Source organism: Lepus europaeus, chromosome 12 (assembly GCF_033115175.1).
Source record: "Lepus europaeus isolate LE1 chromosome 12, mLepTim1.pri, whole genome shotgun sequence".
In the NCBI taxonomy this organism is placed as follows: domain Eukaryota; kingdom Metazoa; phylum Chordata; class Mammalia; order Lagomorpha; family Leporidae; genus Lepus; species Lepus europaeus.
Genome location: NC_084838.1, coordinates 70,355,205 through 70,379,688, shown reverse-complemented (window position 1 = coordinate 70,379,688; position 24,484 = coordinate 70,355,205). Strand labels below are relative to the sequence as shown.

At 43.0% G+C, this 24,484-nt stretch overlaps 1 protein-coding gene across 7 annotated transcripts in view; it reads right to left on the bottom strand.

Annotated features, from left to right (window-relative positions):
* Positions 1 to 3,733: 3,733 nt before the first annotated feature.
* SPATA6L (spermatogenesis associated 6 like) overlaps positions 3,734 to 24,484 on the bottom strand; it is an 84,698-nt gene continuing 63,947 nt past the window's right edge. For 6 of the 7 annotated variants that reach the window (XM_062208314.1, XM_062208318.1, XM_062208315.1 and 3 more), the window contains 5 exons: positions 22,721 to 22,823; positions 17,357 to 17,391; positions 16,144 to 16,319; positions 10,204 to 10,297; positions 9,157 to 9,259 (listed from right to left, as the gene is read on the bottom strand). In XM_062208314.1, coding sequence (XP_062064298.1) covers positions 9,170 to 9,259; positions 10,204 to 10,297; positions 16,144 to 16,319; positions 17,357 to 17,391; positions 22,721 to 22,823 — 498 coding nt within the window. In that variant the 3' untranslated portion in view covers positions 9,157 to 9,169. Of the gene's footprint in view, positions 3,840 to 9,156; positions 9,260 to 10,203; positions 10,298 to 16,143; positions 16,320 to 17,356; positions 17,392 to 22,720; positions 22,824 to 24,484 lie in introns of those variants that run through there. The other variant, XM_062208319.1, reaches the window with a different exon arrangement.

Here is a 24,484-nt window from a genome sequence, read left to right as displayed (position 1 = left end):
CAGCATACCCACTAGGATAAGCGGGTCATGTATGACACAGCTTGGCTGGTTCAAAACCATCCCCAGCCAATTGCTAAATCAACCAAAGGCTAAATCAACTCCCTTACCTTACAGCCAACTCCCAGCTTACTAGGATTCCTTCTCTCTGTTCATGTGATACCCTAGGGCTGGTGTCTCGCTGGCCCAGTCATGCCTGCATGCCCTGCTGTGTTTCAGGGACAGGCCACCATGGCCATTACTCAGTGCTGTTGTCTCTGCACTCCAGCTGTGGAGAACACAAACCCCCCACCAGTGACCCTCCCCACATACAGAGCAAACCCAGCCACGCATGTGTTGTGATCTGTCCTGTTGGCTGGCGTGCTCCTGGAGAGGAAGCAAAGCTATGTGGTCACCACAGAGCCACACAGAGCAGACGAGCCCCATCAGGTTTTCTTATGGGAGGTGGAGGATGGATATTTTACTACGGGCTGAGGATAAGAGAACATAAACTTATAGGGGCATTGTCCTGAGGAGAAAACACTGAACTGGGAATTCCTCACTGTGCTGAGAAGTGCCATCATCTAACCATCCTGAAAAGGACCCACTTGCACCAAGGGCCCTAGAGACCACTCTGCTCTGGCCAAATTCTCAAGTTCTAGAGGTTAAATAAAGCATAGGTTCTTTCCTCTGATAAAGCAAGATTACTGACCATAATTTGGTGCCTATAGATAGATAAAGTGCGGAGGGTGGAAGGGTCCCAGAGCAAGGAAGCAGAGGGTTGTGGCCTCTGTCGCTGGTGGCAGGGATCCCAGGATAGAGAGAGAAGGGAGGGGACTTCCTCCATGACCTCTCAAGTACTGCTGAGATGGGTCCACTCATCAGAGAAGGACAGCAGTGCCATCTGGCAGTGTTAGCCAACTTAGCAGTCCTGGCACAGACTACACGACATGTCCTGTTTCTCAGGCTGCCCTTCAGAGAGGCCAGAAATGGGCGTGACTGAGTGAAGTTGTGGCCATCCTGACCAGTGGCCCAGCACTGAGGGGCTAGGTTGAACTCACACACATAACCCATCAATCCTCTCAAATTGCACACTTAAAACTAACCACCTCTTTTATGTCAAACACATCATTCACACACTCCTTTTCGAAATATCTTTTATAATTCAGAGCCTACAGGCTTCAGCAAAATTTGGTTTGGTCTGGTGACCTAGAGAAATAGTCCTATTGTGCAGTGGCCATTCTTAACAGGGCCCCAGTCCCACAAAGGAGATTTTTCCAGGAACCTCTGTAAACTTGAGACCCTGTGAAACATATTAAAATATGGCCCAGGTTTTCAGGGATCCACAACTGTGAAAGTCAAGAAAAGGATTGTGAACTGAAGACAGACCTGTGGGAACATTTTTTTATTATTTTAATGACACAACTCTTTCCAATGCAGTCCAAATGCCATCACAAAATTATTCACATTATTTTTTACTCAAAAAGCAAAACAAAACAAAAAAACCTCTACTGTAATCCTGGCCCCAACACGATGTCTCAAAACAGAAATAATTCTTTAAGAAATAAAACTGGAATAATTTAACAACAGCATATTATGAAGTGAGGAAAACAAAAATGATCACAAATAAGAATAAAGAAATTATAAATCCCATTAAATTAAATTAAGAAGTTATTCTCAAACCATTTCTTCCCCTCCCCCCAAAAAAACTGAACTGAACAGTGACTGAGATGCAGCACCAATAACATAAGGCCTGGTTTCCTTCAGCTGCTTATGTGAGTCACCCTTTTCTTGAGAATTGGACCATAATTCTAATGGAACACAGCATTTTTTTTTTTTTTGATGACTTAGAAGTGAGAAAAAGAACAAATCAACACCTATTGTTTCACAGACTCTCATGTAAGAACATGGAACTTAAGCCTGTTGTCTGCATCCCAAAGGTGGAATGCTTATTGTAATGTATACTTTTGTTTGCTGAAATTCCAAGAAGATAAACAGAATAATGAATTTTGGGTTGCTATTCTCCTCCCTCCCCACCCCCCCACCTTGTTTTTGAGGTTTTTTTTTTTTTTTTTAGCTCCTTTTTTTTTTTAAAAAAAAGATTTGTTTATTTATTTGTAAGGCAGAGTGACAGAGAGAAAGGGAGAGAGACAGATCTTCCATCTGCCAGTTAACTCCCCAAATAGCCTCAACAGCTAGGGCTGGGCCAGAGCTGAAGTCAAGAGACCAGAACTCCATCCCAGTCTCCCACATGGATGGCAGATGCCCATGTACTTGAAGATGGCATCTGCTGTCTCCCAGGGTGTGTTCAGCAGGGAGCTAGATGAGAAGTGGAGGAGGCAGGATTTGAACCACATACTTCAATATGGGATGAGGTATCCCAAGCAGTGGCTTAACCCACCACACCATAACATTCAGCCCTGACTTTTTTCCCCCTAGTTTATCTAACAAACAAATTTCTATAGTCATAAGAAAAGAAATGTGGTTCTCACTGAATTGCAAAAATCTAAAAGAGTTAGGGTAATATCTTAGTTCATTTGGGCTGCTGTAACAAAACACCCTAAACTGAGTAGCTTGTAAATAAAAGAAATTTATTTCTCACAGTTCTAGGGGCTCAAAGTCCAAGATCAAGATGTCAACGACTTAGAATCTGGTAAGGGACCCTTTCCTGGTTTGTAGATAGCACCCTCTCTCTGTTTCCTTACACAGGAAAGGGCAAGGAGCTCCCTGAGACCTGTCTCATAGGGCACCAATCCCATCCATGAGGGTTTTGTCCTCATGACCTAATCATTTCCCAAAGGCCCCACCTCCAAATACTATCACTTTATGGATTAGGATGTCAACATACAGCTTTGGAGGGGACACAAACTTGGAGACTATAGCAGGTCTGGTGCAGAAAATCACTATGGTGACAGAATGAGGCAGGACAGAGGTTTCCATTTTCAAGCCCCCTTTTCTCTGTGCTGAGAAAAGCAAAGGTGCCCCAGTCCTTCTTCACTCTATCCCTCTCCCATTCCTACCCATCAAACTGTGAATGCATTTCATAAAAGCACCCTACTAGCTAATCTAAGATCTGATTTTGGCAGCCATATATCCACAGAACCTATCTGCTGACAGTAACTCTTTCACAGAAATATTTGAGGAAAGTTTGTTCCTCATATAAATGAAGAATTTCTGAGAAGACAAGAGAAGACAGGGAAGAGAAGGAGTAGTTTAAACTATATTCCCAAGAAACTAACCTCCTCTTACAAATTTTAAAACAAAACTGGAATTGTCTAGATAGAATGCTCTCATTTCATAAGTCCTCAGTGGACTTCATGTAAATATCAAGCCTAATACTAAAAAGCAAACAACTACAAAAGAAAAATATCAGATTTACCAAACAGAGAAAATCAGGTTGACAGTCTGTACCCAGAGGATTTGTCAGGTTATACCTCTAAATAGCAACATCCTCTACCTCATGGGAAATTGAAGTTGAAGAAATAGAACTTTTCAAGAACATATCCACTGGCAAGAATGAAAAACACCTACAAAGACATCTTGACATTTTTGTTAGAATTCAAAGAACTGCTTTCCAAATGGAAAAGCACCTGCCACCCAGCATTGTTACTTCCTATTTCATGCTCAAAACAAACTAAAACACCAATTTTCCAGCTTGACAAGAAAAGCTGAGCCCCAAACAGGAAACACTTTAATCAATACTCTTACCTGGGCACAAGACTGAGTACAGAATTCGATTTAACAGGTTAGACACCAGTTACTCAACACAGACAACAAAAATTGTTCATTTCTCCAAGGATGTGTCAGTTGCCTTGATGAGTGAGCTCTTCGTGGTCTTCCTTCAGCTTGCTTTCTTGTTTTTTCTGTGAAATTTGAAACAACACAAACTACATTCAGCCCTGAAAAACAGGTGAGCCATCAACACAACTGGGGAGAAAAAAAATTGATGTACTACCCTCACCATGGCACAGAGCTCTGTCTTGGGACTGCTTGGTCTCCAAGCCTGTTCCCCTACATTGCCAGCACAGAGTAAGATAATGAGGACCTGTGTGAGCTTGGACAAGTCACTTCACCTCTTTGTATAAAACCAGGATGATGATACTAGAAGTATTCCCCAAATTAGTACAGTCTTTGGTACAAGGTCAATATGCACCAAACTTTTAGTATTATTAAGCTGAACTGTTAAACGTTTTCCAATTCATTGTATTCTACAGGAGAGTTATTTTTGAGCCTGGCAGGGATCAGTATGGGATTGGGATGTGTTACCAATGCCCATCCTGGAGAACTCAGAGCCTCCTGCAGGATTCTCAACTCTAATTAAGATTCTCATTCCTAAACATGCATCAGAATCTTCGGAACTTCTATAAAAATACCAATGCTAGACATCCTTGGAGAGATTCCAACTAAACATCTGGAGTGGGGAGTAAGCATCAGTCGTCAAAGCTCCCCATGGAACTCTGATGCTCACTGAGGACTGCTGACCCCAAATCTGCCCGGGACTTGGGAGCAAGGTCACTGGTGGTGCAGTCTGTTGGATTCTGACAAGACAGGAGCTCCAGAGATGAAGGGTGATGCATTACTGTCCATGCATCAATTCCCATGAGATGCCAAATGGTGAGTCCCTTAGAAATCCGTGCAAAGATCAGAGGGAAGATGCTGGATGGTGGAGTTTGGAAGAGGCAGGCTAGTTTTCTTTCAGCTTTGGTTGCAATGGAGGTGAAGTGGTGAAGAGGTCCCTGTGAGAGGAAGCTAAACAGCTCCTGCCGAGCAAGAGATGGGGGACCTTAGAACCACACCAGCCACTGTCTTGGGAGCCAGAGGCCTAACGAGCTCTAACAGGACCAGGAACCTGCACATAATCAGTATTGTCCTTTCTTTCTTTCTTTCCTTTTGTTGGTTTATTTCCTTCTTGACTTTGTTTAGTCTTAAAAAAAGGTCTTGGGCTACAGTGTTAGTCTGTGTCTGAGGAAACCCTGGCCTGAGCTCCTCACCAAAACCCTCCAGTTGAGCAGCTCATAGAGGCTCAGATCCTGCTGATGGCCAATCACATGGGAGACCCGGGGCCACAGGCAGATGCTCATGGGGATGGGGGGCTCAGCAGTCCAGTGCCAGTGCAGAATGGTCAGGCTTCTTCCCATTCACAGGGCCTGACTCTGCCTGAGAGGCCGGGAGGTTTCCCAGAGGTGGCCCTGTAAGCCTGTCCCTGAAAGTGGCCTCTCACCAGACAGGCAATCAACTCACACACTTGCTAAGGGTCATGATACAGCAACCAGCCCTGCTGAGAGAACTGGGAATGATCTGAGCACTGTGGGGGCTCTGATGGGGAGGTTTCATTTATTTCAGGGGGAGGGTCGTTGTGGTAAAATTCACCATTTTAAAAATGGTTTTTATTCATTTATTCATTTGAAAGGCAGAAAGGGAGAGTGAGAGACAGAGCCAGACAGAGAGAGAAGGAGATCTTCCATCTGCCAATTCACTCCCCCAAATGCCTGCAATAGCTGGGGCTGATACCGGCCAAAGTCTGGAATGTATTCTGGTGCTCCCACATGGGTAGCAGGGACCCAAATACTTGAGTCATCACTTGCTGCCTCCCAGAGTATGCATTAGCAAAAAGCCAAATTGGAAGTGGAGTCAGAACTTGAACCCAGGCCCTCTGACATATAGGCACTGTAATCGCTGTACCAAACACCTGCCCCACTTGATCACTGTGAAGTGTAAAAGAGACGATCTCTTTTATAGCAAAGTACCAAGATCCAAAACATCCAGAATAAGGAGGCATAGGCGTAGTCTAACCTCTCACACCCATTCCTGCCTCCTCCTGGTCAGATAACTGGATCCACTGTTTTTAGTTCAAGAATTCCTCGCCTTTTGGTGGTAGGAGTCTATTTTTTCATGCCCCAGAATCTGGAGATCACAGGGAAGGCAGGAGAGGGAATGCAGGTGTACTGTAAAAAAGCTGACGTGGAGAAGGGAACGGACAAGAATTGGTTCTGGAATGAGTAGTCACTGAGAAAAGAAAGAACTGGGAGACGTAGTGGGTACCACAGGGTTTCTCTCTGGGATCCATCTTCCCAACCCATAGGCATGACACATGACCCTGCCTGTCTGGATTTACTGGCCTATCAGCATCTTTCTAATAAATGCTTAAGACTAGTCAGAGTCATGTGGACTTTTTACAGCCAGGAGAGCATTCACAAGCACAGCCCTCCAGGATTCCTACTTGACTGCAAATCCAGGAGTCAAGAAGTGGGAGGCAGAGGAGGATGGTATGGAGAGCTTTCAGGGAAGACCTACCAGCACATTCCATCAGAGTGAGAATCTCTGTACTATGTGGGAATTTCATTTCCCAAGACATAATCTAAGCTGTGTTTTTCTTCTTGTCTCCTCTCAGTGTCCTCACATCAGTGTCCACATATCAGGGCCGTATTAAGTAACTCAGTGTCACTCATGTTGAAATTCAGTGCAAGTTGCCATTGGTAATTACATGGGCTATGTTTTAAATAACCACCTAATAAACATCTAGATGACTATTTCTGCAACCAGAGATTAAGCAGCCCAAAGTCTATCCTTTAATCTACCAAGCAGAACGTTCCAAGGCAGAAGCCCACGGACTGGACAATTACTGAGCCATTCTCCATGGTTCCATGCTGAAGTTGGAAAGCCCTGACCCAAAGCAAGGCAATTTATGCCCCACAGCCTGGATGACCATCAAACCAAACTTTCAGGAGCCTGACAGCAGTGAAAACCTAGCAGATCACCCCACACTCCTTTACCGTTTAAAACAACTCAGTTATTTTGATGCTCCTGGAATGAGGACTATACAATAAACACTGTAGGATCCTAATGCGAAGCATTCCAGGGCAGTGTCTACAAACCTTTTGGATTTAAAGGGCTCTGCTTTACACTCCTGCTCTCTCTTTCCAGGATTCTCCTCTCAGACACTCTGGCTTTGGAAGGCAGTAAAAGCCAACAGTCAAGAGCACGGTCTCTGAGGCCACACAACCCAGGTTCATGCTCTCAGCTCCATCACTCACTAGCGATGTCACCTGAGCAAGGCACCTAACCTCATGGGACCTTAGTTTCCCTATCTGTAAAATGTAACTAATGATAGTACCAATCTCATAATGTTGTTGTGACAATTCATTATAAATCCATTTAATACATGTAAGGTATCTGGATCAACACTTCCCACTTAGGAAGCAGGTAATAAGGAAGACTTAAGGGTGATGTCACCAAGATCCCCTCAGTAGAAATCCAACTTGCAACTATCCACAGGCAAGAATAGCAATTTGAAAGAAAAAGCTGGTAATCTTCTGGACCTGGGTTAGGACGGGAAAAGATGAGGATACCTGAGAAATTATGACACCTCACAGTGTAGCCAACAACTTGCCATATATGTGAATTCTAGAGTTGCCTTGTTTATCTCATTAAACATTCATGTATAAAAGACAAGCATTTGACATAGTGGTTAAGCTGCCACTAGATAACCTACATCCCATGTCGGATTGCCTGGTTCAAGTCCCAACTACTTCACTTCTTTTTTTTTTTTTAATATTAATTTATTTAAAAGCAAGATTTACTGAGAGACTGAGGCAGAGAGAAAGAGAGAGATATTCCATCTGCTGGTTCACTACCCAAGTGGCTGTGATGGCTGGAGCTGTGCCAATCCGAAGCCAGGACCCAGGAGCTTCTTCTGGGTAGTCCACGTGGGTGCAGGGTCCCAAGGACTTGGGCCATCTTCTACTGCTTTCTCAGGCCATAGCAGAGAGCTGGATGAAAAGTGGAGTAGCCAGGACTCCAACTGGAGCCCATATGGGATATGGGCGTAGTGGGTAAAGCTTACCTGCAGTGCCGGCTTTACCCTCTACACCACAGCGCTGGCCCTGCTACTCCATTTCTGATGTAGTTTTCCTGCTAATTTCCATTTCTTGGGAGGAAGCAGGTAATGGCTCAAGTAGTTGGGTCCCTGCCACCCATGTGGGAGAACTATATTGAGTTCTGGGCTCCTAGCTTCAGCCAGGCCCAGCCCTAACTGTTATGGGCACTTAAAGAATGAACCAGTGGATAGAAATTCTCTCTCCCTGTCTCTCCATGTGTCTCTATGCCTTTCAAGTATAATTAAAATAAATAAAATTTTAAATACATGTATTTATTTACTAAGCACCAACTACAGAGAAGAGTTAAATAACACTAGGACAGCAGAAGGGTACAGGTGGGAAGGCAAGTTCTTGTTCAGGGCCACAATCTCTATCCATGATTTTACACTGTACTAAAATGCTGGGTATAAAATGTGAGCAATGGAGACAGAGTCCCTGATCTCATGGAGGTCTCATTCTAGTAGAAGAAACTGATTTTAAATAATAGCCCAAATAAAATTATAAGAATAAATTGTGTTACATTTCACGAAAGAAAGCACAGAATGCTAAATAGTATGTTGGAGGGGGAGGGAGTGTCATGGAAAGGACAGAAAAAGTTGCCTAGTTCCCCAGGAAGAAGGGTTCCTGACAACAGAGAAAGCGACAAAGGCAAGGGCCCCAAGATAAGGACTGAAAGAAGCCAGAGATCCATTAGAGGCAGAGACAGAGGCAGAAGCAGATGGAGAGGGAGAAGGGGGGGGAGAAGGAGGGAAGAGGGAGAGGAACAAGAGGAGCTAAGAGGGTTGGTAGACACACATAATTCATTATTATACCGAGAGAAGTAGAATGCAGTTCTAAGGTCTCCTCCATGTCTCCTGCCCACCACATTTCTTACTTACTTCATATTAATAACAGGAACCTAAGTTCTTTTAGAAAATTAAGATAAGCATGGCCAGTGCCACGGCTCAATAGGCTAATCCTCCGCCTGTGGCGCCAGCACCCCGGGTTCTAGTCCCAGTTGGGGCGCCGGATTCTGTCCCGGTTGCCCCTCTTCCAGGCCAGCTCTCTGCTGTGGCCCGGGAAGGCAGTGGAGGATGGCCCAAGTCCTTGGGCCCTGCACCTGCATGGGAGACCAGGAGAAGCACCTGGCTCCTGGCTTCGGATCAGCGCGGTATGCCGGCCGTAGTGGCCATTGGAGGGTGAACCAACGGCAAAGGAAGACCTTTCTCTCTGTCTCTCTCTCTCACTGTCCACTCTGCCTGTCAAAAAAAATTTTTTTTAATTTAAAAAAAGATAAGCAGCAGTGCTTAAGGTGCTTACTTACACAAGACAGCGGCTTAAAAATATCTTTGTTCATGTTGTGGGTATTTCTCCAGAGGACAGCTTGGTCTTTCAAGGATATAATTTATTTCAGGGGCAGAATCTTCCTATAACAAAACAAATCCAGCAATTGCATCGCATGATTATCAATTTCTATTACACTACCCATGTAAGAGGTCTGTACATCCCATACAGACCATGTATGTGGGATTTACTATATATGTGTGTGTATGTAGACCGTCTCCCTGCCACCTCTCCATTCCAAATGGCTCCCTTTACTTTAAAAGCTTGGGAATTAAATCAAAAAGCAATGACTTTTGAGACAAGAAGTAAAGTCATTTACTGCCCCCATGGTTAAGGTCATCAATATTCATTTATAAGTGCCATTCTATAAATCTAGCATTTGCTAGTTTTCATGAAGTCAGGATGACCAGTTCAACTACATGGCATAGTTAAATTTAATCACTGGGGGCACTGTTAACCTTTCCTTTGAATTCTTTAAACTGTTTAATTAGCTGTCTGTCTGCTAATTGACACAAGTTGACACAGGTACTGGGTGTATCATATCTACCAATGGATCAGAAATACCCCTGACACTCCTATATTCAAACAGGAAACACACCTTACTAGATTTCAGAAAAGCTTCCTTCTGTGTGGTGGCTTTACCTAGAACACCACTGTATCCTTCCCTGGATTGGGAGTCTGTATGCAGAGGCGGGGAATGTGCTGTGGGCCACTGAAGACTGTCAGCTCTGGAAAGGAACGACTGCAGGACCTCTACTTAAGGAATGCCATCTACAAATTAGCTGCTACACACAATGCTTAGATCTAGGCTCCACTGCCTCCTCCTCTGGCAACCTGCCCAAATTCCCAACCAACTCAGACACCTACCACCATATACCCTCAGTTCACCATGTACTGTCTTGTTAAGCATCACAATTTTACACTCATTTTGTGGCTACGTGATTAATGTCCATCTCCCTAGCCAGACACTAGGCCACAGTTCCTGTTTCACACTGTCAGCACAGATCTAGTTTTATCAGACTCTCACCATGTCTGGGTGCTGCTGGGCTCTGTGGGATGTCAGAAGACGACACACCCTTTCATGGATCTTCTTCCATGTGGGCTGAGAACAAGGACGAAATCTGCTCAACAGATTAAATGCAGTGCAGTATTATGTTGCTACCAAAAAGCACACTTTTATTTAGAGTACATAACATTGGCTGATATTTGAAACTTACTCCTAAGAAAAAGGCAGAAACATGTGAAATGGTATACATAGTGTGATTCTGAGATCTGTATTAAACAGTACACAGGAAAAGCATTAGGGAATGAAAATAACCAAGATGTTAAGAGTGGTTTGTGTTTGGTTATGACTATGACTGATTCATTTCTTGTTTATACCTTACTGGGTTTTTTATATATGTCTCTGATAAACAAATCCTGCTTTTATCCTGAAAACATTAATAAAAATTTAATCCCAGCTTTTCACTACCACGAAGATTGTAATATTTTAAAATTTTGTTTATTCACTTTTATTTACTTGAAAGACAGAGAGAAAGACAGAAGGAGTTCTCCCATCTGCTGGTTCACCCTCCATATGGCTGCAACAGCCAGGGCTAACAGTGTCTTTCAATTCCTCAAACAGGGAGCATTTTCTCTCTTCTCACACTGCTCCCTCTGCCTAGAATGTGCCAACTCCCAACCCCATCCCTTCTCTCTAACTTCTACCCACCCTTCAGAGCTTGCTTCAGTCTTGGATTCCTCAGGAAGGACTCTCCTGAGGGGAAAGGAGAAGGAGATCAGCTGCCCCACTCATGCACTTGGAGTTCCATTTTCCATGCTTCACTCAGAGCACTTCTGTCAGCAGACGCTCTGTCACTGTCTGCCTAATGTCTGTTTCTACTCCTACACTAAAATTGAGACTGAGACTCTGATAAATAGTTTATCATAGGACACAACTGGTATTCATATTTTTTTATTTGACAGGCAGAGTTAGACAGTGAGAGAGAGAGACAGAGAGAAAGGTATTCCTTCTGTTGGTTCACTCCCCAAATGGCCACTATGGCCGGCGCACTGTGCCAATCCGAAGCCAGGATCCAGGTGCTTCCTCCTGGTCTCCCAAACACCTGGGCCATCCTCCACTGCCTTCCCGGCCACAGCAGAGAGCTGGACTGGAAGAGGAGCAACCAGGACTAGAACCTGGCGCCCATATGGGATGCTAGTGCCGCAGGCGTAGGATTAACCAAGGGAGCCACGGCGCCGGCTCCCAACTGGTATTCATATTGTAGTAGGCAGTAGGTACTTCCTGAATTGAATTCATTCCTTCATATTTGGGAGGGATGAGAGTACCAAAGCCTAAATTGGGAGGTATAACTAAGCTGAAGTGTACATAGCACTGAATTAAAAAAAAAACATATTGTTTTCTAAAAATGTCTAAAAGACTTTAGCAATTAAGTTAAAGTCATTCTCTCCAACTGATGTATGAGGAACACTGAAATGATGGAAACATTTGGGAAGTTAGTTGTTATCACAACTACCATGCTCTAAAGACCAGCTGCCCCTCTGCTTGGTTCCAGCTCACATACCCGGCCTCCTCTGTAACACACATATCCCTCAGGTTTCTAGGGAGACAAGATCAAGACCGGATCTACACAGATCCATTGTCAACCCAGGATAATGACTCATGGCAAATGAAAGCACCTCCTACAGCACTGCCCATGTTTAAGAACACACACATGCATGCATATGATTTCCATGCTCCTCTAATACTTTTGAAAGATTTTATTTATTTGAAAGGCAGAATTACAGAGAGAAGGGGAGAGAGCAAAAGAGAGAGAAAGCGAGAGTGAGGGAGAGCATCTTTCACCTACTGTTTCACTCCCCAAATGGCCACTGCAGCTGGGGCTGGGCCAGGCTGAAGCCAGGAGCCAGAATCTTCTTCCTGGTCTCCCAAGTATATGCAGGGGCCCAAGCACTTGGGCCATCCTCTGCTCCTTCCCCAGGAATATTAGCAGGGAGATGGATCAGAAGTGGAGCAGCTGGGACATGAACTGGTGCCCATACAGGAGGGCCAGCACTGCAGATGGAGGCTTTACCCAATCAATATACCACAGTGCAAGCCCCCTAATACTTTCATTTTATTTTATTTTATTTTAGTTATTCATTTGAAAGGCAGAGTTAGAAAGAGGCAGAGAGAGAGAGAGAGAGAGAGATATTTCCATCCATTGGTTCACTCCTCAAATGGCCACAATGGCTGCAGCTGCGTTGATCCAAAGCCAGGACCCAGGAGCTTCTTCTGGTCTCCCATGTGGTGCAGGGACCCAAGGACTTGGGCCATCTTCCCAGGCCATAGCAAAGAACTGGATTGAAGTGGAGCAGCTGGGACTCAAACCGGCGACCACATGGGGTGCCAGCACTGCAGGTGGTGGCTTTACTCACTAAGCCACAACACCAGCCCCCCTAATACTTTTTAAGAGTAGAAATATTGGTACCAGCATTGTGGCACAGCTTTCAATGCCAGCATCCCATATAAGTGCTGGTTTGAGTCCCAGCTGCTCCACTTCCAAACCAGCTCCCTGCTAAACTGCCTGGGAAAGCAACAGAAGATGGCCCAAGTGTTTTGGCCCCTAACATCCATGTGGAAAACCCAGATGGAGTTCCAGGATTTGGCCTGGCCCAGCCCCAGCTGTTGTAGCCATTTGGGGAAAAGAATCAATGGATAGAGGTTCTCTCTCTTTCTCTTTCTCTCTCTCTCTGCCTGCGTGTGTGTGTCCCCCTCTCTCTCTCTGTAACTCTGCCTTTCAAATACATACATCTTTAAAAAGACTAAAAAATATTTGAAAGTTATAAATGAAGTTTAAAAACAGCTACCAGCTGGACATTGCAAATGCTTCCTCACGGGTCTTGAGTAACTCTTACTACCAAAGCAATCCTTGCATTTGTTACCATTATCTATTCCACATCTATCCCACATGTGGGATACCATTCTCTGAGAGTGGTAAGTCAACAGATGGGAGCAGTGCTGTTCCTGGATGACACAGCCTTCTCCTGATGCAGTGGGAAGAGACAGGATGTGGTAGAAGGGATATGGCACTATCCAAACGGTAGGACCATTGTTCCTCCCCTTTGGGGGACTACCATTTTGCACCCTGATAGTTCAAGGGCTTTCTACTTCTTCCACTAAAACTATGGGCTGACACTCATCCCAAAATATAAATCCCAACTTGGCCCCATCACCTTGGCCCTTACTGACTTCATTGCTAAGCTAGCGGAAACCTAGAGAGTGTTTCTCATGCACCCTTGTGATACTGGCACAGACAGCTTGGTTCTGACGGTGCTGATGTGAAAATAACAGTGAGTGAGGTGGGGACAACCCCTGGGTCCTTAGGAGCCTGCCTCAAAGATCCCTCTCAAGTCAACAGGGAATGGAGTCCGCCCCCAGGGCTTGAAGGGCATCTTCTACATTCAAAACAGCTGTCATAAAGACATTCTCTTCAAGGCCACTTCTCTGAAGTTAATTGACTATCTGGTCTGCCTGTGACTCAGGCGTTTTCCTGGATGCAGTTTTTAACATCCCCTGCTAGGCTGCAAGTTCTCAGAAATCAGAAATGTCTTCAATAGTGCTGTTTCTATTTCAGGCCTCGCAGGTGATCAGTCCTGTTTTTCCTCTAAGATACTTTTACCACAGATTCTGCCCTCCCCTACACACAAATCCTCTTGATTTTGACTCAATTAACATGAGGTCATTCTGACCGTAGCCAGAGGGGGAATCCCTGGCCTGCTGCACAGATATCCAGGAAAGGCTGGCTGAATGAATGCATAAACCCTCAGATGTATATAAAGAGAAACAAGGAAGAACTCCCTCCTGCTGGAATTAATCTCCTCTTGCTTTCTTTCCACTGCACTTCTGTTAAGTGCATACCACAATCTATCTCATATTTAGAGACATGGGGGTATGTCTGCCTTCCTGTCTAGTGTGTGAACCACTAGAAAACAGAGACATGTTTTGGTCATGTACACTGCACAGAATAGTTGCCCCATAACTGTGAAATCAATGGAGTCTGCCAGAAAAGTTTGCTGTACTGAATGTAAGGAGATTGGAAGATATACACAAACAAGACACATGGATAAAAGCTATAGATTTTCCTTAGTTATGACATCCAAAAGCACTTTGTGGCTGAAAGAAAGTGGATCTTTGAAGCCAGTGACATGACGTAGAGGGTAAAGCTGCCACCTGCAGTGCCAGCATCCCATATGGGCACCAGTTCAAGTCCTGGCTGCTCCACTTCCAATCCAGCTCTCTGGAAAGTAGTGGAGAATGGCCCAAGTCCTTGGGCCCCTGCACCCATGTGGGAGACCCGGAGGAAGCTCCTGGCTCCTGGCTTTGGATCAGCACAGCTCCAGCTGTTGTGGCCACTTGGGGAGTGAACCAGTGGATGGAAGATCTCTCTCTCTCTCTCTCTCTCTCTCTGCCTCTCTACAACTCTGCATTTCAGATAAATAAATAAATCTAAAAAAGAAGAAAATGGATCTTTGATCATTATACCCATTTTAAAGATGATGAAACTGAGATGGAGAAGACTGACGATTTGTGTGAGATGGCAGCACTTAGAGGCAGATGAGCACCAGAACCCCAGTCTCCTGACTCCACCAGTTGACATCGATTCTCTGGACTGGACAACCTCCCCTGCTTCGCCAGCTTGCTGAGTTCCAGGCTGGTGGTAAGAGCATAAACCAAGGGGGGACGGACACCAGGCACACAATGGATGCAACTGTGTCTCTGTGCCAAACTGATTTTTGAGACCTTTATTATATGATTTTCATCCAATAAAATAACAAATTAAGAATCCACAGGAGTTTAATAGATCTTATTAAAATATTTGACTTGTTTTTCTCAAATTCATGATTTAATATTTTAATACAGCTATTTAATCATTTCTAAAGAGCACTAAAAATGGGTTGCCACTTTCTTAGTCTACTTGCAACTTAATTCCTGTTAAAATTTCAGAACCACTTTTGTTCTGATCCCAGATATCTTGTTGACTATGAGTCTCTTCATAAGCAATCCTGTTATTTTAGTGTGGGATTTGTCATCTTATTCTTGTCACCAATAATGAAGAGAAAAGCAGATTGGTATATCCTTCATTCAAAAATAGCTATTTTTAAAAAAGATTTATTTACAGAGAGAGAAGGAGAAGCAGAGGGAGACAGAGAGAGTGATCGTCCATTCACTGATTCATTCCCCAAATGGCCTCAATGACTGGGGCTGGGGCAGGCCAAAGCCAAGAGCCTAGAACTCTCTCTGGGTCTCCCACATGGGTGGCAGGGCCCGAAGTACATGGACCATCCTCGGCTGCTTTCCCAGGCACAGTAGCAGAGAACTGGATCAGAAATGGAGCAGCTCATGACACAAACTAGTGTCCATACAGGATGCTGGCATTGCAGGCAGCAACATGACCACTGCCAAGGAGAGGCTCCTGCTGTCCCTGGCCAGCCCCGCAGTCACATGCAAATGAGTTCTTATTATCTGTGACAGTAATATAAACAAACCAAGAAACCACATCTAGAAAAAGAAAACAGATTCACATATCAATAATATTTGTCTTTGGATGGTAAGACTATGCTGGCTTTTCTCTGCTCCTTTTTGTCTTTCTGTAATTTCCAGACTTTATCTAGTAATGACTTTCATACTAATGAAATCAAAAGCTTTAGTTTTGAAATTTATGACAAATAAAAATGGGTAGTAAAACAGTATATATGCCCCAGTCAGTTGTCTATTCTTTTTACAACGAACATCCCAAGATATGCTTTGCAGAAGCAAGAGAGAAGGTTAGTTCTGACTCTGGGGTACATTTCAGAAGAAATACTCATTTTTTCCACATCAAAGTATTACCAGCTGAGTGCTCCTGGGAAAGGAAACTGATGAAGCTTCACTCCTTCTGGACCACAAAGCACTCCTCGGGTGAAGACCTGGGGGCTTGCCACTGACCTTTCTCGGAAAAGGAGCTGATCCTGGGGGCTGGGAGTTCTGGAATGCTGGAATGACTCCCGGTAGCAGTCGTTATCCCCTTGGTTCCTGGGTGAGCGCTTTCCAAACTTACTGGAGTCTAAAGGTGATGGTGATCTTCTCCTTAAAATAATCCGTTCATCTGGCTCTTTGATAACCTAAGTGACAGTTATGCATTATTCTTTAGCTGTGGTATTGCTTTTTTGGTTTTGTTTAATTTAGAGCTGGGGTAGGGTGGGGATAAGATGATAGAATATGTGCCCCAGAGATCTTCAAATAAAAGAGGGGCTGGACTAGAGACTATTAAACACAAAATGCTCAGGAATCAAAGTCAAGGGGAAAATAACAAAGTCCATACATTTGCAGAATAAACTCATGATTTGAACTTTGATTTCTGAGGGTTGGAGATGATTGGGCCTAGAACAGATAAAATTTTTAACAAAATATTTAAATTATATGCCACAAGATGCATAGTATGTTTAATTCTCTTTACATGCATCTATTCTCATGTAGTAACAGACTTTTGACCCTTCACTTTGACAAACCAATCAAACTTGGAGAACAAGTTATTTACCACTTCTACATTTACAGATATTCGATTACAGAAAAAGCATTGAATATCACTACTTTTTTTTATTTGATGGGCAGAGTTAGACAGTGAGAGAGAGAGAGAGAAAGGTCTTCCTTCCGTTGGTTCACCCCCTCAATGGCCACTACAGCCGGCACACTGTGCTGATCCGAAGCCAGGAGCCAGGTGCCTCCTCCTGGTCTCCCATGCAGGTGCAGGGGCCAAAGCACGTGGGCCATCCTCCACTGCCTTCCTGGGCCACAGCAGAGAGCAGGAGCAACCGGGACTAGAACCTGGCGCCCATATGGGATGCCGGCGCTGCAGGCAGAGGATTAGCCAAGTGAGCCATGGCGCTGGCCTGAATATCACTACTGATAAAACAGGTATTGGGCCTACAAACACCCTCCTTGGCAATTCACCTTACAAATGAAAAGAGCTTATAGTAGAGGAGCAGACCAACGAAACCCAAAGCAAACAGTGGAGCCTGAGCACCTCTTTGCATAAACTCTAATTAAACTAAGCACTAGCTATACACATATATTTCCCACTGCCAACTGGAGAAGGCACAATACATGACTTAAGATAGCTGGAAATAAATCATTTTACAAATGCTACTTCTAAAATTACCTTTACGTTAGCTGCAAGGCTGTCAAGAGAAGAAGCTAGAAGAAAGAGGAATAGATGTTTCAATGACTCATTAATACCAGTTAGCCCTAGAACTGCTGTTACATTTATTCCACAGCAGTACAAAAATTTTAAACAATGAATGAATTATTAAAAACTTAAATTCTCCCTTGTAAATTATACTGTCACTTTTAAGTCTCCCTGGGGTCACAGAAATTCTGTCTTTGAGTTTTTCTGTCCTCTTGACATCAACAATGAGGTTATGTTTAATGACAGCATACATGAAAAGGAGGAGGGTAAAAGCAAGTCCAAAGTGAAGCAACAAGTTCAATAACTCATAAACAGCCTGCAAAACTCATATTTGCCCAGCTTCCTAGAGCCTATGTGGATCTAATACAAGTTGAGTATCCCCTATCCAAAATTCTTGGGACAAGAAGTATTTCAGACTATAGTTCTGTTGCATTTTAGAATATTTGCATATATATAATGTGATATCTTGGGGATGAGATTCAAGTCTAAGCATGAAATTCATTTATGTTTCATATATACCTTTTACACATAGCCTGAAGGTAATTTTGTACAATATTTTTAGTGTACTTGAATTTTGACTGTGAGCTGTCACGTGATAGGTGTGGAATTTTCCACTTGTGACATCTGTTGATGTTCAAAAATTTTCAGATTTTGGATTAGAGATGCTCAATCTTCATAAAGTTCCTATACTTTGCCTCCTCTGCCATTCTCTTTGTTTTTTGTGGAATCCTAATTATGCAGAATCTCTTACATATATTTGCCCAAGGGAGACATAAATGTTAAATTGAGACACTGAATACATAAGAGCTTAGATAAACCAAATATGGCAAAAGTGGAAAGCATATTCTAAATAATCATAAAAGGGCAGATCAAATGACAGAATGAGAAGGATGACTACAGAGTGAAGTAGTAAATACACACAGAGGAAATCATTATTAAACTTGATTTTTCCAGGTTAGAAAAAAAAATCTTTTTGAAATGAGTAACTTAGTTGGAAGGCTTCCCCCAGCGTGAATGGCACTTACACAGTGACAAGGGATTTTTCCTTGACTGCTGATTCCCCCATACCACTGGCAGTAAAAAGGAAGACACAAAAAGGGACTTACAGCCTGGTAATTTTCATATCCTCTGGACCCATACATATGCAGGCGTCTGTCTTGTCCAAGCTGCCCTCGTCTATTCCAACCCAAGCTGGACAGAGAAGCAGCAACACTATATATATTTTCAGCTATAGCCACAAGTCTGGTCGTGGCTATTAGCTTGCAACACTCGCCTTCCCAGGGACTTGCCTTTGCTCCTGGCTTCTCAAAGTGTAAGCCATGGACCAGCAGCACCAGGAAATTTGTAAGAAAAGGAGAATCCCACCCCAGCCCAGCCCTACTGAATCAGAATCTGCAGTGTCACAAGATCCCCAGGTGATTCAAATGCGTGTTCAAGTTGGAGAAGCATTGGTTTATTCTACCTTAGACCTGGATGAGTGAGCTGACCTGTGACCTAAGCAAAGGTCTGGCTTGAAAGCTACAGGGATTCCAAGGATCTGAGCCCAGAGTTCTGAACGTCTTCTCTAAAAGTAGGTATGCCAAAAATGTGGTGTGTGACCTCTACACACATTGTAACCTCTCTGGAACCTTAGTTCTCCACCTGCCAGGGTTAAGAAAAGACAGAGGCCAATGTGCTGTATGAGTTTCTTCATACTCAAGCCAGCATTAAGCCCAACTTGTCCTCCCCAAGAAAGAACACTGACTGTTGTTTCATTTCCCTATAATAGTAAAAGCAAGTGGTGCTCTATAGGCTTCATGATATTCAATTCAAAGAACTAAATTCAATTCAAAGAATTAAATTAAATGGCAGAAGTGATGAAGCATTTTTGGCTTCAAACTTTATTCTATGTCCTTGGTCAACTGCAGTCAAACAGTACTGGCTTGAGTTACCACAAGAGACATTGCAGCCCCTTAAAAGTATAAATCTTTAAACCTCTGATAGAGAACTCTATTGTAAGGGATGGCACAAGTCTAGTCCTACCAGGACACAAGGGAATGGGTCACCATCAATCCTTTCTAGCCAGGACACATAGGAATGTGTCACCACTAGCCTTTTCTAACCTAAGAGGGTTTTGTTCCCCCAAAGAAACCGTTTATTTAATGAGTACAAATTTCATAAGTACAACTTTAGAAATATGGTGATTCTTCCTACCATACCTGCCCTGCCACCCCACCTCCTCCTCCCTCTCCCATTCCCAGTCCCATTCTCCATTAAGATTCATTTTCAATTAACTTTATACACAGAACAACTCTACACTAAGATTTCAACAATTTGCACACACATGCACAAAAAAAAAAAAGTTGTTTGAGAACAAGTTTTACAGTTAATTCTTATAATATAACTCATTGAGGACAGAAGTCCTGCATGGGAAGTGCACAATGACTCCTGCTGTTAATTTAACAATTAAGACTCTCATGTATGACGTCAGTGATCACCAGAGGCTCTTGACATGGAAGCCTTTGGAATCCACAGGCTCCATCAGTATTTAGACAAGACCATACGCAAAGTGGAAGTTCTCTCCTTCCTTCAGACAAAAGCACACCCTTCTTTGATGGCCAATTCTTTCTACTGGGGTCTCTCTCACAGAGATCCTTCATGTGGGACATTTTTTTTTTACCATAGTGTCTTTGGCTTTTCATGCCTGAAATGCTCTCATGGACTTTTCAGCCAGACCAGAATGCCTTAAGGGCTTATTTTGAGGTCAGAGTGATTTTTTTTAATATTTATTTATTTATTTGCAAGTCAGTTACACAGACAGAGAAGAAGAGGCAGAGAGAGAGAGAGAGAGGTCTTCCATCTGCTGGTTCACTCCCCAGTTGGCCACAATGGCCAGAACTGCGCCAATCCGATGCCAGGAGCCAGGAGCTTCTTCCGGATCTCCCATGTGGGTGCAGGGGCCCAAGAACTTGGGCCATTTTCTACTGCTTTCCCAGGCCATAGCCGAGAGCTGGATTGGAAGTGGAGCAGCCAGGACTTGAACCGGTGCACATACTGGATACCAGCACTGCAGGTGGCAGCTTTACCTACTAAGCCACAGCGCCAGTCCCCAGAATGCTATGTAAAGCAGTTGTCATTCTATAAGTCTGCTGTGTGGACTGCTTCCCATGTTGGAACATTCTCTCCTTTTTAATTCTATTATTATTACCAGACATTTGGTTTTATTTATATGATCCCTTTAACACTTAATCCTATCCATACGATCAATTTTCTTTTTCTTTTTTTTTTTTTTTTTTTTTTTGACAGGCAGAGTTAGACAGTGAGAGAGAGAGAGACAGAGAGAAAGGTCTTCCTTGTCCATTGGTTCACCCCCAAAATGGTTGCCACAGCTGGTGCGCTGCACTGATCTGAAGCCAGGAGCCAGGAGCTTCCTCCTGGTCTCCCATGCGGTACAGGACCCAAGCACCTGGGCCATCCCCCACTGCCTTCCCGGGCCACACCAGAGAGCTGGACTGGAAGAGGAGCAACTGGGACAGAATCCAGCACCCCAACCGGGACTAGAACCTGGGTGCCAGCGCCACAGGCGGAGGATTAGCCAAGTGAGCCATGGCGCCAGCCCATATGATCAATTTAACACTTAACATGGTCACTTTAACACTTAAGATGGCATTTTTACCACTCAGCTTAATGGGATTTGGGCTCCCATGGCAAATTTTTAAACTGTACCCTTAGAAGTAAGTCCATAGGAATGTATGTAGAACTATACAGCTTTATAGTTACAAACTTCTTCTTCCTTCTCTTATCCCCACTCCTATTTTTTACTGAGATCTATTTTCAATTGACTATACACATGATTAACTCTATGTTAAGAGTTCAGCTGGCGCCGTGGCTCAACAGGCTAATCCTCCACCTAGCGGCACCAGCACCACAGGTTCGAGTCCCAGTCGGGGCGCCAGATTCTGTCCTGGTTGCCCCTCTTCCAAGCCAGCTCTCTGCTATGGCCCGGGGAGTGCAGTGGAGGATGGCCCAAGTGCTTGGGCCCTGCACCCCATGGGAGATCAGGAGAAGCACCTGGCTCCTGGCTACGGATCAGCATGGTGCGCTGGCTGCAGCACGCCAGCCGTGGCTGCCATTGGAGGGTGAACCAATGTCAAAGGAAGACCTTTCTCTCTGTCTCTCTCTCTCTCACTGTCCACTCTGCCTGTCAAAAAAAAAAAAAAAAGTTCAATAAACACTATGAAGAAGAGAAAAAAAAATGTTCCTCAACAGTCAAGACAAGAGCTGTTCAAGTCATTCAAGTCATTGCTTCTCAAAGTGTCAATTTCACTTCTACATATTATCTTTTAGATGCTGTATTAGTTATCATAGATCAGGGAGAATATATGGTATTTGTCCCTTTGAGACTGGCTTATATCACTAAGTACGATGTTTTCCAGATTAGCCCAAGAGTTTTAAAGAAGTTCACGAATGCCTGAACTTCACTGCCATGACCTTAGCTGTTGACATGATTCACACAATTTTCAGCCATAAGGTAAATACTTCCAAAGGAGACTGTAACCCAGTAATTCTTAACATGTGGTCCTAGGACCTCCCCAGGACCCTAAGATCTTTTAGGAGATCTGCAAGGTCACACAGTTTCCATAATGAAACTAAAACATGATTTGCCTTTTGCACTCTCATTCTCTCATGACTGTACAAGGAAGTTTACCAAAAACTACAATAACATGTCATAACCCGACCATTCTGATGGCTAATGGAATATGTGCTAGTTTTTTTTTTTTTTTCATTTTAAAATTTTTAATTTAGACAATCTCCATATCAACAAAAGTTCTTTGGGGTTCTCAGTAATATATAAGAATGAAAGTTCTTTAAAAGCTTGAAACCCCCCACCTTAACCTAACTGCTTCAAATAAAGCTGGCTCCCCTCCTTGCTGACACAGAATCTGATAAATCAAATGTTACTGTCTCCTAATATCCATTAATCTTCTGCTCTTTCCCAACCACAGCTCATGTCAAGAGCCTCTGGTGGTTGGGTTTGTTAGCTGTCAGTGGTGCCTTTGCAAAGAGTTCACACCAGGACAAGCTGCTCTCTACTTTGCCAAGCCAGCTAGGAACCAGTGCAATGTCTGATTAGCAATACTACTCAGAACAATCCGAACTACAGGAGTTCTCAAAAGAACACCTTTGCAGCTGACTCTGCTCCAAGGGAACATGGCCACGGAAATCTCCACAGCTGGAGGCTACTTAAGAAGCAGCCTCACAGTTTCCAAAGTAACCCATGATTCCTCAGAATGAAAGAAAAGTAGGACATGTTGGTTTCCATATTATCTGTACAGGAGTAACAAGAAACTCAAGTACCTCTTCTCATTGGAAATGGAAAATTTGAAAACTCAGCTTTTCTTCTAGATTTCCGTGAATAATGCTCTGAATTATTCTCACCAAAGGGTTTTGCACTGTCCACCTGAAAAATAAAGAAATAAGACTTTAATCCATTGTAGTTTGTATTATCCTTTCCTTGTTACCCATAATGCCTTTCTCCCCTGAAATTACCTGTTCTACAGGTTAGAAAAGGGAAGGTAAGTAAATAACCTAAACCCAGCCTCTGAGTACATGACATGTTATATGCTTTAGGAGAAACCATGTTCCATGTCTGGAACACAAGAATATGAGCTAAACATTAGCATAAGGAACCAAAGTGGACACAAATCATATTTTGACAATTTGCAAGGACTGAACTCTAAAAGAGAACAAGTGAAGCTTTATTTTGGAATCTTTTCAGTCAGAATAGTTTCACATTCCTACACAGCAGAAGCTGTGCTGGCCCAGGCACAGCCCTTCCTCACAGCAGGGAATGGCCACCAGGTGACACTGCAGCCTTCCACTTTCCCTTCCACTCCATGTTTACATTCTTGAAAAAAGAATAGTATTAATTCTATTATTTTATTTAAGGTGACCAATCAGATTTTCCTAAAGAAAAGTTGGGTGACATTATCTACAAACACGTCAAAACATCTGAAATAGAGATTCTTCCAAAATATGTACAACACAAAGTTGCTGGATTTTTTTTACCTTACTTATTTCTGTTATTTTTTTCCATTTTAATAAGACAGGTTATAATACTACATTTCATTCTACTTCAAGAAATATGCGGATTGCAAGCTACAGTCTTGGCTACATCACATCTCTCAATTCTATTTCTTCCACTTAAGGAAACATCAACTAGCATCAGGAAAGCTGGCTAAATAAAAAAGTTAATATATAAAATCACTTATAAAAGAACTTGGCACACTGAAATAGCTGTTTAAGCAAGTATTAAATAAAATAATATAAAAAATTTCCTTCAAAAATCTAACAAGATTTTAAAGGTTACTTAGTCCATAAGGTTTGGACTAAAGTTGTATTTTACAAAAATGTACACACAGAATGAAATACACTATTCAGCAAAATCAAATCAACAGTATTTTTACGAGCCATATTTAGAGACTGTTATATTTTTGCCAGTTAGCTTTAACCAAGCCACCAAGAAGAAAACTGCTGTTCTGTATCTGTAGATGGAATTATCTATAGACAGATAGCAGTTCTGTAGTTTCCAGTCAAACAACTCTGTTCTACCTACAGATCAGATCTGTACTGTCACCTCATCAGCACCTTGATTTTGAGACTTTATATCAGACATTTCATAGCCTGTGTCAAACATACAAACATCACCACTGTCACTGTAAGCCAAAATATCAACTTAATGACATTATCAATAGTTAACAATCTGGAGAATGAAACATCAACAAGAACATAAAATGGTATTCATAAAGAGTATGAAATGATACAGACAGAAAATGCTTTTCATATAATATTAACTGAAATGCATTGGAAAGCCAATCCACTTGATGGAAAAAATAAAGCTTGTGAATATTTTTTTAAAAGGGATGCGAAAATACCTCAAATGAATGACTTTCTGCTGATGAGACTATGGACAATTTTTTCTTGAACTTTTCCGTATTTCCCATTACTTTTATAGCACAGTAGTAAAAGAAATTTTAAGAAAACTGAAAGGACTAGAGTGAGTTGATCTTTTAAAACTTTGAGAGGGAGAGAGAGAGAGACAGAGATACAGCCCCCATCTGC